The sequence below is a fragment of the Eutrigla gurnardus genome, assembly GCF_963514095.1.
Source record: "Eutrigla gurnardus genome assembly, chromosome: 3".
NCBI classification, from domain to species: domain Eukaryota; kingdom Metazoa; phylum Chordata; class Actinopteri; order Perciformes; family Triglidae; genus Eutrigla; species Eutrigla gurnardus.
Genome location: NC_139917.1, coordinates 14,816,299 through 14,830,791, shown reverse-complemented (window position 1 = coordinate 14,830,791; position 14,493 = coordinate 14,816,299). Strand labels below are relative to the sequence as shown.

At 43.3% G+C, this 14,493-nt stretch overlaps 2 protein-coding genes across 2 annotated transcripts in view; one reads left to right on the top strand and one right to left on the bottom strand.

The window, feature by feature from the left end:
- Positions 1 to 9: 9 nt before the first annotated feature.
- aanat1 (arylalkylamine N-acetyltransferase 1) lies at positions 10 to 3,727 on the bottom strand. The gene is made up of 3 exons (XM_084006047.1): positions 3,155 to 3,727; positions 2,572 to 2,726; positions 10 to 1,666 (listed from the first exon to the last, which is right to left on the bottom strand). The coding sequence occupies exons 1-3, from the start codon at positions 3,300 to 3,302 to the stop codon at positions 1,361 to 1,363; spliced, it is 609 nt and encodes a 202-aa protein (XP_083862173.1). The 5' UTR covers positions 3,303 to 3,727; the 3' UTR covers positions 10 to 1,360.
- A 990-nt stretch (positions 3,728 to 4,717) lies between these two features.
- ube2o (ubiquitin-conjugating enzyme E2O) overlaps positions 4,718 to 14,493 on the top strand; it is a 30,247-nt gene continuing 20,471 nt past the window's right edge. Inside the window, exon 1 of the mRNA XM_084006014.1 lies at positions 4,718 to 5,475. Within this exon, the coding sequence (XP_083862140.1) occupies positions 5,041 to 5,475 (435 nt within the window). The 5' untranslated portion in view covers positions 4,718 to 5,040. The remainder of the gene's footprint in view (positions 5,476 to 14,493) is intronic.

Sequence of the window (14,493 nt, the reverse complement as noted above, 5' to 3'; positions counted from 1 at the left end):
TGTGTGTGTGTGTGTTTGTTAATTTCCTGTCAGTACCATGCAGAGTTATCAACTGAACACTTTGTATCTGCCGTTAATATCTACATTTTTCTGTTTGGTGCCATAGCAGGAACTTTGACCCTAAAAGAGAACTTACATTTTTACCTTAATTCCTGTAGCAGAACTATTCAAATATTACAATATGATCAGAAGCTCCACAGCAGCGAGTTCATGGCCTTTGTCTTGAGACTGTTTTCCCAACTGCTGTGTCCATTTTTAAACATCAGCTTTTCGAAAAGTCCTTAAATGGCAATTTTAACATCTGCAATTCCATGATAATTGGGTAAACAACATCTGCTGATGACCATGTGATTATGGTGAACCGCCACTAAATGGACGTTTCTCTGAGATTGTTTTCTCAACAATGATTAAAATGAAAAGACCTCAAAGCAGACATGCTAGAAAATAGAACTTTTATTATTTGAAGAACAACACATTGGAAAATAACGTATTTGTCTTGATTCAAGACTTTGGGAGGCAGAGGTGGTGATTCTCTACGAGGTGAAAGGCGGGAGGAGATTATCAAGGACACATTTTGACATCACATATATTTAGGAAATATATTTACACACTTAATATACTTATTGTATTGGTGATTGTATACGTACACACAACAGTAACGAGTGGAGACTGAAATCTTATTATAAAACAATAGACAAGCATGTTCAAGTTACTCCATTGACTTATTATGTGATGACTGATTGCTGATTTCTGTCCCTTTTGTCTTTTTATTCCTTGAAGGTTAGCTATTTACTTTGGCATATTACTTATATATTATAGGTACACAACGTGTATCATAAGAAATGGCATGCTGTTTGTATTAAACTACACTGGACAGAATGCATTAATACTGGGCAGATACTGCTTTCATTGAATTAAAAATGCCCCTCAAATAGAGCCAGAAACCACGTTAGACTGGTTAAATCACAAATATAAAAAAGGGGTAAACAAGGCAGCAGCGTTCTATGGAATAAATTAATACAATATTCAAAATAGTTTCATAGAAAAGCAAATTCAAAATAAGGGCTTACATTCTTTCAGGACTTTGCACTAATGATTTTTTTTTTTTTTGTACTCTTATTAAAGTACAGATGAATATATTTGTAGTTTCTGACCACTTTTCCCCAACAGCTGTTGTCAGCAGCTGGATGGCAGCTCTTTGCTCTCGGCTGTCTGCAGACTCACAGTCACAACGCACACCTCACCGCCTGCTGAACACGTCTCACTCGCAGTGACGACGAAGCTGCTCAGCGTCCCCTCGTTCCAAGAGGGGGAGGGGGTCCCACCACCACTGATCGCCAGGTAGTTAGTCCTTATGTCCTCAGCAACCACTGTTACGACGCATGAAGGCGTGGCCCCTGACCGGGTACAACATCTCGATGAAGGCGAGGGGCCCCACTGTGATCTCACTGGGGCCCTGCACCTTGAAACCCGACTTGCGGTAGAAGGGAACCAGGAAGTCTTCACACATGAGCACGGCGCGGCGGACGTAGGGCAGGCAGCGGAGGTACTGCAGGTAGCGCCACATCAGGATGGAGCCTTTGCCCTGCTGGCGGAAGGTCCGGTGGACAGCCAGGACGTGGATGTGGACGGTGGTCCCATGAGGCTTGTGGAGAGTTAGGGCGTCCTGGGAAGCAGAGAGGGAGGAGAGAGGCGTAAGAACAGGTGCTGCCTGGCTGAGAAACCTGCTGGACTTCAGACGGCAAGGCAACTTTATTTGTATAGCACCTTTCATACACTAACGCACTTTAAAGTGCTTCACAGAGCATTAAAAACTACAGTAAAGGTAAAGCAATTTACATTTAAAGTGCAGATGGCAAGCTTTAGCTGTAACTAAGTACTCAAGTTGAGTTCTAGCTTTCTGTCGGAAACGTTTGAAACGTTAGGAAATAAGGAAAAACATTGTCCCTGTTAGAGAAAAACTGAATTCATAAGCATTAAAAGGCACCAAAGCTTAATTCAACACACCTCTGACCTTTTATCGTTATTTTAGTTGTCACTTATATTGTATTTAAGTTGTAGAATTGTATCTCTTTATGCTATTATTAGTTTGCGGCTTGTCAGTCATTTGTGATGCACTAACCTGCATGAAAGATGCTATACAAATAAGGATTTGTATGTACTGAAAGTCCAATTAATTCTAAAGCAAATAAATGCACCTTTATTGGACAAAATCCCATAAGTCGGCTATGCCACCCAGCATTTCACTGCACATTGAATGAGTATGTAACACATTGAACTTGAAGGTAGAAAGTATCACATTTTCATGAGGACTCTGGATCTGTCTTCAGCTTGGGTTTAAATTAGAGGCCATGAAGTTTTACTCCCACAAATCTGTTTTCATTGAGATTTAATTGGACCTGTGGAACATTTATCCTCGCCCACTGAATTTCCAAAGACAATTATACCAAACATATGCCCTTAAACCTTTCAAAATATCTTCTGTTAATCTGTTTTGAACCCTGTCTTACATTTTCCTTGCCAGTGCACCTGAGATAAATCGCTGTCCAGGTGTCCTCTGCTCTGTCTTACCGTGGTAAGCCTCTCCTGGTCCCACAGTGAGCCAATGATGAAAGCCACCAGACGTCCCTCCTCGAACCAGCCAAGAGATAGCTCAGGGCACAGGGTTAGGAAGTGACGCACCTCGTCCAGGTGGAGAGGACACTCACCGGACACCGAGATGAAGGCTGAGTGGAGGAGGAGGAAATAAGACATTAAAAAAACTGAGAAGGTGGATATAATGATCACAGCTATTCTGGAAATGTGATGAGGATATACATCCATCCAGGTTAAAGACACCTGAACTCATATCACCATGGTAACCTCATGTTTTAGTTGGTCACACATCATGGTAAGTAAATGTAAAATATGACCACTGGAAGGAATCTAAGTGTATGATTTTCGGTGCATTTGTGTTAATAATGGAGGTTATTTTCTCCATGGAGTTAACATCCAGGACCTGGAGTCGTCCAGGTAACTGCACACGAGTCAGTCAGAGCTGAAACAGGAGCTGTTGGCTGCTCCTGTGCGCGTAATTGTGCTGTCCTGAAGTTATGAAAGGAACTAAAATAAGTATTGTAGACCTAGTTCAGTAAAGCATATTGAGTGTGCTCACCTTCTCTCTCGATCTCGAACACACTGATGGCATCCTCCGGGCTGAGGGAGCGGAACTCGCTGGCCGGCAGCGTGTGGCGGCGGCCCTGCGCACCCGGAGAGCGCATGTGGAGCGGCCTCATGAACGGAACTGCGCTCACCAACGACATGCTCTGATTGTATTCCTCCCCACCCGACAATGTTTTCAAATTAAACGAAACTTCTCTGCTGCTGTCTCCTTAGAAGCGAGTGTCTCTTCTTCTGAAAGGTCCGCTCCGTGCGTAACAGGACAGCGCGCCAAGACTGAGCAGGGATCGGCGCGCCTTCAGTATTTATACCCTCGGTGCGCAGGCATGTTGGTTATAATCCCACAGCGAGCTGAAGCCTCCGTTTCCCCGTGAGTAAGTTGAACAATAAACATATTTAGTCGGGGTCAGGAGGGATATCCGTGTGTTGAGAATTATCCTCGTCATGCCACCATCAGACCCGCAGCAGGTTTGGATTTTACTGATCATGTGTTGGAGGACTCGCCAACATGTAACCAGCTGGATACATGGCTATGGTGACAGCCTATAAAGTCAGTCGTCTGTGTTACAGAGTGGAAGACGGTCGTTCGGATGGATTTAGAAAAGAGCTATTCTGATTGGTTAACCATTAATTTCACTGTCCATTAATGTGGTCACACTGAGAAGATTGGCTGCTCTCTGCTGCTGTTGCTCAGCTGGTCCATCTTAAGGACTCGACTTACCTCTCTCTTCATGTGATTTCTCCGTGGGAGACTTTCCATAGTCCCTTTAAGTCGAGCTCACGATTTTCCCATGCTTTATTTTCCAGATCTGTATAAGAGGATTACGGGGGTTTGTTTGTCACCTGTTAAATAAAGTGTGTATGTCAAACATGACAAGACGCCACATTCTTCTCTAACCTTACTTTATAAAACCCCCCCTCAAGGTATAAGGGTAGCAGCAGAACTCTTTAGGCTTAGGAGGAGTTCCATTAAAACTGGCACCAGGAACTCCTAAAAATAATTAAATCTCAAGATAAACACTGAAATTATATAGAATATTTACAGACTATATTAGAATACATTATACATATAACTACTACAACTAAATATAAAATAAAAACATAAGACATTATATACTACATAAGTTGTTGTTTTTTATTGTTATTTAATTTTTATTTGTTGGTGTATTGTAGCTATAACTGTGTGTTCAATAATTCCATAAAGATTGTAAGGCAGAGAATAACTTGTCCTGCACCATAAAATATTATTTTTCTCTCCCTCTCTCTCTCTCTCTCTCTCTCTCTCTCTCCACACACACGTCAGTTTTTTCTTCAATTTATTTCACAATATCTACAAACATAAGATCTTTCATAAGCCTGATACATGGCGCATCACAGAGCAAACAGATAGCATTGAAATATACAGTATAAAATTATAATAAATATAAAATAACATATATTCAATGTAATAAAATACTCCAATATAGTATGTTTGTACTTAAATAGTAACACGTTAAATAAATAACTTAAAAGAAAATACTAAAAATAATATTCAGGAGACCCACCAAACAACTCCTCATGATATATTTATGTACGTATTCTCTTTGTTTGTGGTTCGTTTTAATGTATATGAGTTAAATTATAGTTTTAAAAATCTTGTTATATTAGGAGAAAACTTGAAGAACATGTCCGAAACTTACTTGAACAAGTGCATCACAGACTGAAGCGCACACTGCCGCTCAGTGGTGAAAGAGAGTACTGCGTGATGACGCGCTGACACTGCGCTTGTGACGCAGCTCTCCGTAGCGACGTAAACACGTGCACTTCGCTGATCCAGGTTGCATTTTTTTTCATTCCACCGTCATCCTCGCGCTGTAGCATCACTCCCTGACAACAGCAGCGATGGCGGAGCCCGTAGCATCGGATGCGGCGGCCACAACAGACGCAACAGAAGCATCCCCGACCCCGGGCCTCTCCCCCTTAGCCAGCCCGGGCTCGGAGCCTCCATCCATGGCTCTGTCTCCCACGGCGGACGGCTCCCAGCGGCTGCTCTTCTCCCACGACCTGGTCTCCGGGCGGTATCGCGGCTCAGTCCGGTTTGGCCTCGTACGGATGATCCACGGCGAGGAGGAATTTAACTCAGACTCGGACCTCGATGATGGCGGAGGGAGAGGTGGTGGAGGTGGAGGAGGAGGTGGCGGAGGAGGGGGAGGAAGAGTCCCTGGTGGTTCGGACACTGAGAGCGCTGTGGACACCCCGACTCGGCCTCTCGTTAGGGGATTTGTCCGCGTCCAGTGGTACCCTGAAGGAGGGAAGCAGGACATCAGGGAGACAAAGGTACCACATAACGTTGCCAGCTAACGTGTTAACTGTTTACACCGAGACTTGGGTTATTTCCTTAGCTTGACGCGAGGGCTGCACCGTTTGTTAACTGCCCCGTTGTGGTTTTTGAAAGAGATGAGTCGACTCGCTAGCCTGTCAGGGATAAGGTTCACTTAATCCATCTGCCCCAAAATGCACAGCCTAGCTCGCTAGCTGGCTAGCATTCAAGCACACATGCTAGCTAGCAGTTTAGCTCTTTTAGCCTCATGTCACTCCGCTGGTGTTGGCAGGTTGTTCCACCTGACTAACACCAGGTAGCGGCTTTCTGTCTGGACGTGTAGCTACACTCTCTTTTTTAGCAGGGGCAGGACCCTTCTAGGACCCTCACACCCAGTCACTAGTTCATCCAGGACTCCTTGTAGTTCCTCATCTGGGTGTGACTTGGCCTGAGACCAAGCACTGCCAAACACTGTCAGAACAACAGTTTTTAAAATTTGCATAATGTCTCCGTTTCCCCTCTGAAATACACCTGCATCGTACCTCAACACACGTTAACTTGTGGTATCTTGTCAGTTTTACCTCTAATATCGACAGTTTTACACTTGAAAGAAGTCTTACCCACATTTGAGCTAAAACAGTTAGTTTAAAAAATAATTGATAGTTCAAGCAGTAAAAAAATAACTGACCAACTATTTTGATAATTCGTTAACCCTCTTCTCTTTTTTTGTATTTTCTTGATTCATAAACACAATTTGCTGCAATCCTAATCCACATCATTTCTTTATTCTGTTCCTTTACTTCTTCTTGAGCTGCAGCTAAATATTGTTTTATCAATTAATTTGCCTCTTATTTGCTTGATTTATCTTGTTGAAATACCAAAAAACCTGCCAAAGTCAGGGGTGACGCCTTCACCTCCAACCAACAATGCAAAATCCAAACGCGCTCCATTTTACTGTAAAAGCAGACCAACAAAACCAGATAATATTCACATTTGAGAAGCTCGGACCGGTTTATTTTTTGGCATGTTTTCTTGACTAACTGCAGGTAAGGGTGGTAGTACACTTATGTTGTAAATGCTGCAAACAGTTATTAAGGTCACTGAGTAAAACCAGAAGCCCCTCAAATCTGGACTAGAGACATGATGGTAAAACACCCATTCAGGGTTTTATTCTATATGGCCATACTTAGCTTAAAAGTATAATATGAAACCATTTCCCTAAAAAACATTGTATAGACTGATATAAAAATAATCATCACTGATGACCCACTTAAAGTGTGTGACGCTGCCCTCTGCCTGTATTGACTCTCTTTACTTCTGATTTGCTGCGTTCGTGACTCTTCTTGGCGTCGGCAAAGAGTATTCGGACCCCAAGGGGGTGTTCAGCCCCTTCTTTTTTTTTCCCCCCGGGTCCCACAGACCTAACACAGGGCCTGACGTGAGAGAGCACACAGGCCACAGCAGGATGAAGCATGCCTCAGGCTGCATTCATCCAAAACCTAGCACATTCAGACATAAACTCAGACTTACATTTGCGTGTACAAATCTATCATCCGTGGATATTTCATTGAATGCCACGCCCCACCTATCTTCTGTCTCTCCTCTTCTCTCAGTTTTTTCATTCCACAACCAAATAATGAAAGAAATTGTAATTGGTAAAGAAGTCTGCCGTCATCTGTATTCTCAAGGGGGTTCTCTAGATTTCTCCTGGGCTTTGTGGAAAAGGGTCACAGGGTTGAAAAGGTGGCTGATCTGGAAACGGCTCACTCGAGCTTGTTTTAGAGACACAGGATGGGACCAGAAGAAACCTATTTTAGGACTCGCTGTTGCCTTGCTTTGTCTTTTGTGCTAAATGAGTAACGTTCTGGTCTGAGTGTCATTCAACCTCTAGCAGCAACAAAGGCTCTGTTAAACAATGGCGCCGATGTTTACACACATACTCATATGGACTGTTAATGCAGTGTCGTTGTCGGTGTTCCCTAGCGATCTAGCGTGTGCTGGTATCCTCATGTATGGATTTCATTCTGTGGCACTCTTGTTTGTGCTTTATGTCGGCTTGTTGTGGGCTGTCTGTGCGTGATATCTTGTTGGGTTATCTGCGTCCGCTATACGACCTGAGAGAAGATTCTCATCAATTATTCATGATTAGTTCCTGCGTTCTGAGGATATTCAAGCAAAGTTGATTGCTTCACAATGATATTACTGCAAAAGTATGACTTATATTTTCTCTGAACCTCAGTTTAGAACATTTTCTCTCTGGAGCAATCACAGCTGAGGTCAATACAACTAGAAATTTCAAAGTGAAACCAGGATTTTGAAGGTTTAGAGCAGAGTAACAGCAGTCGAATGCAAATTATAAATCATCTGAGATGGGAAGTTTAATGGTTCCCTAATTTCTTTGTTGCTTCATTTTAATGCCTGAAAATTGAGCCAGAGAGATAGAATGCACTCTTATCAGATTTCATTGTCTTTATGTCTTCTTCCCGGCATCAAAAGGATTTGGGAATGAGCATGCACATGTCTTTGTTTTTCATAACATCCTGAACCGTGCACCAGATTTAAAGCACAGAATAAACGAGAATAAACAAGAGTAGCTTAATGAAGATTTGTTAGCACGTTTGATGCTGAGGCGAGCCTATTCAAACACTGTGTGAGGAACTGTGGCTAACCAATAAGATCCTCGCAGGCTCCCCAAAAACACAAACATAAGCACATCACACAACTATCAAGACACGCCCTCTCTGGAGATGCTCTTTGGGAGGGGAGACGGCAACACCAAATGTAGTGCAGGAGGTGTTTTGCAAAATGTCTCATGTAATATCTCACCACGACTCATTTGGGTTGTTGCTAAATGAGCTGCGGCTTAATTAGAAGTGATGTCGTGTGTAAACAAATGAAATGATGTTTTGGCAAACTAAGAATTATTATTCCCGTAATGTAAGCCATTTTTATGGCTCTGTGCTGGTGACAGCTGTGGCACTATGTTCTCGGATCGTGAACGTGGTAGGAACGTCTCAGGGGAATTCCTTCAAATTGGACAAACGTCCACTTGCACTCAAGAATGAACTGATTCGGTTTTAGTGGTAAAAAAGTCACTGTGACCAGCTATTTAAGTGAAGTCGAACAATATTGTCTTGAGGCGGGGAACATCGTTAAATATAACGTTGGCTATATCCGTTCACGTTACCAAACTTGCTGAAGTATTGCTCTTCTATAATGATAAAAAAAAGTTCTGACTCGTTGACAACTTCGGTGAATACTGTATAACGTTATTTTATTTTACTCACCAAGCTCGTTGTTGTTTGGTGGCTTGGATGCAGCTCGGTAGATTCAGTGTAAGTGTGTGAATACGTGCGAGACGAAGAAATGGGGGGCGGAGACTGACTGACTGGAGCTTCGCTGAGGCAACAGTAATGCAAAAAATCTATATGATGAGTAGTGTAAAAATACTCTCAGTACCTGTAACTTAAAAAGAAACTGTTCCTGATTACCGTGAACGCTTTAAATCCTTTGTAAACATCCAGTGACAAAAGCTCAATGACAACTATATGACCTGGTACGTTTTGTGCCGTCGCCCTCACAAGGACAGACAACACTGTTCTGTGTGCCTAGCTCGTGTTAGCAGCCTCCAAAGTGTGATAGGCTGGTGTTCCAGCAGTAGCCTTGAAATAGGAACATGTCCGCAGCTCACTACTTCACTCTAACACATCACATTTCTTGCACCCTATGAAATCTTAATAACTATCTCCAGAGGAAGTGATGGAGCTTAGATCTGTATCCGAGTGCAAGTATGAACAGGAACACCTCAGCTGTTGTCAGCTACCCTGCTTGAGTCAGGCAGGGGCACGGCTTTTTATTGCCCGCTAGGCTTCAAACTGGTGGCATAGGGGGCCTGAACGAGAATACAGAGGGATACTTGCAGTACAGTATTATTGCCTGACTTTTAACTGTCACCTTAAGTAATTTACTGCCGATTCACCTTCTTCTGCAAAGTCACACAAGACCAGATGCTCAATGCATAAGAACCTCTTTTGCAAGTTAATATGAAGGTACAGTAAATCCTCTAGGGACAGGGACACTGTCTGTGCTTCATCAGCAATTCAGTTTATTGACTGTGGATTTAAGACGATTATTGTCCTGACCTTAAAGCTATACTTTCAGTAGATGCAGGTGTTGTCGACGCCTTGTACTACATAGACGAGAATGAAGAAAGGAATTTGCATGTATTTGATTGGGCTTTCTTGCAGATAAATGCCTGGAAGTTCAGAGTAGATAAAATATCAAATGAGTGCAGAGATTCTGCCGGCTTGCTTGACATTTAACAGCTAGAGGTGTTGATGAAATGCCTCTCGACATAGTGGCCAAATGTGTTTGTGCTATATGTTACCGTTTAGGTAGGAAGAGTTGTTTAACATGCAGCATGTGTAGTGATAGGTTTTCTGTACTTTTGTGCATCGCAGGGCTTTAGTTACCATGGCACCTGATGAGATCCTTTTTATTCTGGTGATTTTTATGTTCAATTTTGTGTATTTTTTTTCCCCCCTTAGGGATTCATTTTATTATTATTGTTCCTGCTGGTATGTTTTAAAAAATGAATTATAAAACTAATGTGTTCTGAAGGAGAAACTCTTTTGACTTTGCTGCCTGCTTTTGGCCTGTCGCGTTTCTTCAGTCAGCATTACCAAACACACACAGCCCTGTTGCTGCAGCACAACCTTGAAATTCCCATCCAAGGACGGAAGTGCACTGCAGCAGCAGGTTCCTATCAATGGTATGCACAGAGGCAACGGCAGTGCAGTGAGTGTCTGAGACGTCCCTGAATCAAGCAATCGTTTGGCAACTAGAACACTCATCAATGCTCTGCTGAGACTTTCGAAAGTATTGTCAGGTGGATGTTGGGGCAGATGGGTCGAGGAGGGGAGGAGGGGGCTGGTGTGATGACAGGGAGGGTGCAGCAGGTCTGACTGACTGACTGACTACTGCATATAAAAAGATGTGGGGCAAAGCAAGAATTGAATACCAATTAAAATGTCACCTGGGTCTCAAAACTATAAGGAGAAAATGAAATGAAATAAAAAAAGATCTTGACTGGAAAGGATGTAATGGGAGAGGCAGACAGTTTGGTACCAGATGGCTGTTATGGTAATGTGCAGGCTTTTAGTCCTTGAAATGGTAAGGTCCCACCTTCTGGTCTCTGAGCCATTTTAAATTCCCAGCCTCCGCTGGCGTGACGTCTTATGTAGAGCAGCAAAAACAATTTCATCCTGTTCCAATGCCCTCAGGTTGGCAGCACTTTCCTCAATGCTGCCACCATCAGATTGCTGTGATTTGGGTTTAATAGATTCTACTTGGCTGCTTGCCACACTTTATATGGTATAAAAGTATTAGATAATAAAACCCTTGACTTTTATGAAGACAATGAGACGCCGCTTCACCTTTTTATTGTGCTGATGTCTTTTGGTTTTCTTTTTAGAGACGCCACCTGCTCAGCTAGTCAGATTGTCTCAGTCTCCATCTCAGTCATTAAGGGAAGCTTGTATTTATTAACAGTATCTGTGCACAGCCGAAGAAAGAGAAAACGTTAAATGTCTGCGGCCGGTTTCTTGACAGCTGTAGAAGCAGACGGTTTATGCATTGGTGTGACCCATCTGCCCTCTGTCCTGTAACCTTAGCACTGAAAGGGATAATGTCATCCACGAGCCATCAATCACTTGGGCACTTTTTACACTGGGGGGAAATCCAAAAAACTAAAACAATAATTCAACATAACTTTATTGCTACTGTAACAAATAGTCTTTTCTGTTCTGATTTTTCTTTTAAAGTGTGTTTTCCTGATAAGGTTGTACTCTTTTTAAAAGTCCATGAAAATACAAGTGATGAGGAAAAGTGAGAACACTGGATGCTCTGACCTCAGGGTGACTCCCATCTGTCAACCGGGTCCAGCCCCCTACCGTCACCCACCCAACTACAGAAGTCTGGTCGCACCCCCGCTGACCTGCAGAATGGAAACATCTCTGTTCAAAAAGGAGCCGACTGCTGAATTACATCTAGATCACTTCACCACAGTGGCCATTTATCACAACACGTGTATCTTTAGCCTGTATCCTGTAGCTCTTTATCCCCACTTAGATACTCTCACCATGTGACGTTCATAAATGAGCAAACACAGTTAGTGTTAGTTTGATATAGCCTTCAGCAGTGTGTACGAGCTGCAGCAGTTCTCTACTGAGAACTCATCACATTAGCCATTTTTATTTGTTTACTTTACGTATTGATTAATTGGCACCAAAGTCATTTATTTATCCTCATTGATGGTTTTCATGCTGGTGTTTCACCATCCACCTTGTCCATGCTATTTGATGAGAAATGATTTCTAAAATGCTTGTGCTTGTCGTGGCAGTCGGGCTGTGGATTTGAAGCTGATCTAGTGGCTGAAAGTCATAATCAGTCACCCACAGATGTTTAAAAATGTACAGTCTGCTCCAAATTGGAGCGTTAACACCCTCAGAAGATGGTATGATTGTCGATGTTGCTCAGGAGCCGTCTGCAGGTGCAGGAGGAGGTAGGCTGGCAGACGTTGGTTGTAATCTGGGACATTTAGGCCGCTGCCCACCCAACGGTGCCTCTGAGTACAGAACAGGTGCCAGGCAGGCGCAGGAACACACACGAAACACTGGCACAAACAGGTTTTGTCATCAGACACTGAGGTTTTGTGTGCTGCCTCTGAAGAAGTAAAAGAAAAGCCTCTCCAGTGTTGCATTGTTTTATCATTTCTGATGGAGGCCTTCAAGCTCTGAAATGGTCCTGTGGGGTAATCCAGTCTGACGCTCAGGTCGAGTTTGAGTTTCTGGGTTTTATTCTACCACAGGTGTTCATGCCCTTTTTGAACAAACGCGCTGTAAAACCCACATGCCCAACCCTTAAAAGCTACTTTTAAAACCAGTGAGTACAGCAGTGTGTGTTTATTGATGTGGATTATACTACTGATTATCGGCATTCGGTCATTTTTGACTCGATGCCATTGTGGCTACCTGTGTTGATGAAATGCATCTGCAGCTTCGTGTCGGACAGATCCAAGCCTGCGAATAATTTCCCAGCGGTACCGCTTCTAGTTACCACTTGGAGGGTCAGCAGCTTGTATTTACCGGAAATCTGATATGACAGGGACACGACATGTTTGTTTCACCCCCCTCAATTTTTCTTACCCAGCTTTCTCTTTTGTCATCCTCCCCCACTCGTCCCTCCCCTCCTAACCTATCCTGTTAACCTCCTCCCCCCACTGCGTTCACCTCCTTCCTCTCCGCCCTCAGAGTCCCAGCAGACCAGTGTTGCAGAATGTTGACGTAATGTGCTGCTGACTGGATGGTCGTCCGGCTCCTGCCCCGAGATAATGGATCTCATTTGATCCTTTCTTTCTCTGCAAAGACCACACACACACACACACACACACACACACACACACACACGAATAGAGAGACTCTGAAGTGACTTGCTGCTCGCTCTCCGTCTTTACTCCCATCTCTTCCCTCATCCTCCCTTTTTCTTCTGCAGTATTGGCCCTGCCCAGTGGGGAGACTGTCTGCTCTTTCTCTCTGTCTCTCTACCCCTCTCACTTCCTCCCCCCTTTTTTTCTATCTCATGCTCATCGCCGTGTTTGCTGGCCTTTAATCTATTTCTGGCCCTTGCTTTTCCTGGGATACGTCTCGATCTCCCACTTGTTGGGATTGCTGCGTCGTCTGTGCCTCATTCACTGCTCGTCGTTGTTTTCTCCCCGACACACCCCGGCTAGCCCTCATGGCACCCTCCACCCCTTAGTCATCTTCTCCATCAGACTTCTTCCATCTGCTTCTTCATCTCCGTGAGGATGATTGACTCTTGTGTATTCTCCATCCCAGTCCATCATCATCCCAGTCCTTCATCTCCCATCTCCCCGTCTTTATTTCCCTTTTACTCTCTCATTTCATATTCTGCTTGTTTTACAATAATTTCCCTCCTCCTGATGTACAGTTGTCTCTCCCTCCCTCTTATGTATCTGTAGCTATAAGTCCGCTGGACATTCCCTTGTAGTCGCTGTGGGTAAATGGCCCTGTACCTGCCCTCTTTAATAGAGCTGTGCTTCCTGTGTGTCTGCATCAATAGCCTTCAGTCAGACAGCACTGTCCGGCAGCAGTGAGGAGAATAGTATCAGGGCCTGAGGATTGATCGATGAGTCACTTGTTAATTGCCATATCAACAAATATTGCAAGGACTTGCCATCGATTTGGATTTATTTTTATTTTTTGCCTACCATGTAAGCCTAAGTCTATATCTTTACCAATATTTTTAGTCAAATTCAGTTGGAAATGTAGCAAGACACATTCTTTTCTTTTTCCTTATATGGTAGATGCTTGCTACAGTCGTTTTCAAGTGTAGATACCTCATGCTTCATTTTGTCCAGGAAGTACAACATCAGGTTAGCCAGTGAGGAAGTACCCAAACCAATGCACACAATCTTGTCACTTCCAAAATATACGACCGCATACACAGGAGTAAAATACCGTTCTCCATTGGTCAGGACACTAAAAACAATATACGCATACATTCATAAATGTATTTCTCTCACTCTCCTTACAGTTAAACTTGTGAGGTTGTTGGCTCACATTAAAGATGCTAAATACTTATTTTGGCACCTTTTGAGGTACCGTCCTCCTCTTACTTCAATCTCCTATTCACTTCAATTAAAGGTTGCACAATGGGCAATTAAACAAGCCACCTCAGGATTGTGACGTCATGTCCCATTTTCAGGGCTGAATGTGGGGCAAGAAGGCTAAATATATAACTATGAATGAATGAAGATGAATTTCAGACGTGGAAAAACAGAAGGTAGATCAATTAAATCATTAAGCAAAACAAAATTTCAAGCATACTACTACTGTTTATTTGACTTCCTGTTTTGTGGATCATATTATGGCGTGTTAGCATGGAGGATAAACTGAAAGATGAGAGCACCTGCTGTAGAAAACTGTCTGTCAAAGTGGAGAACAGGCGTGGCCCTG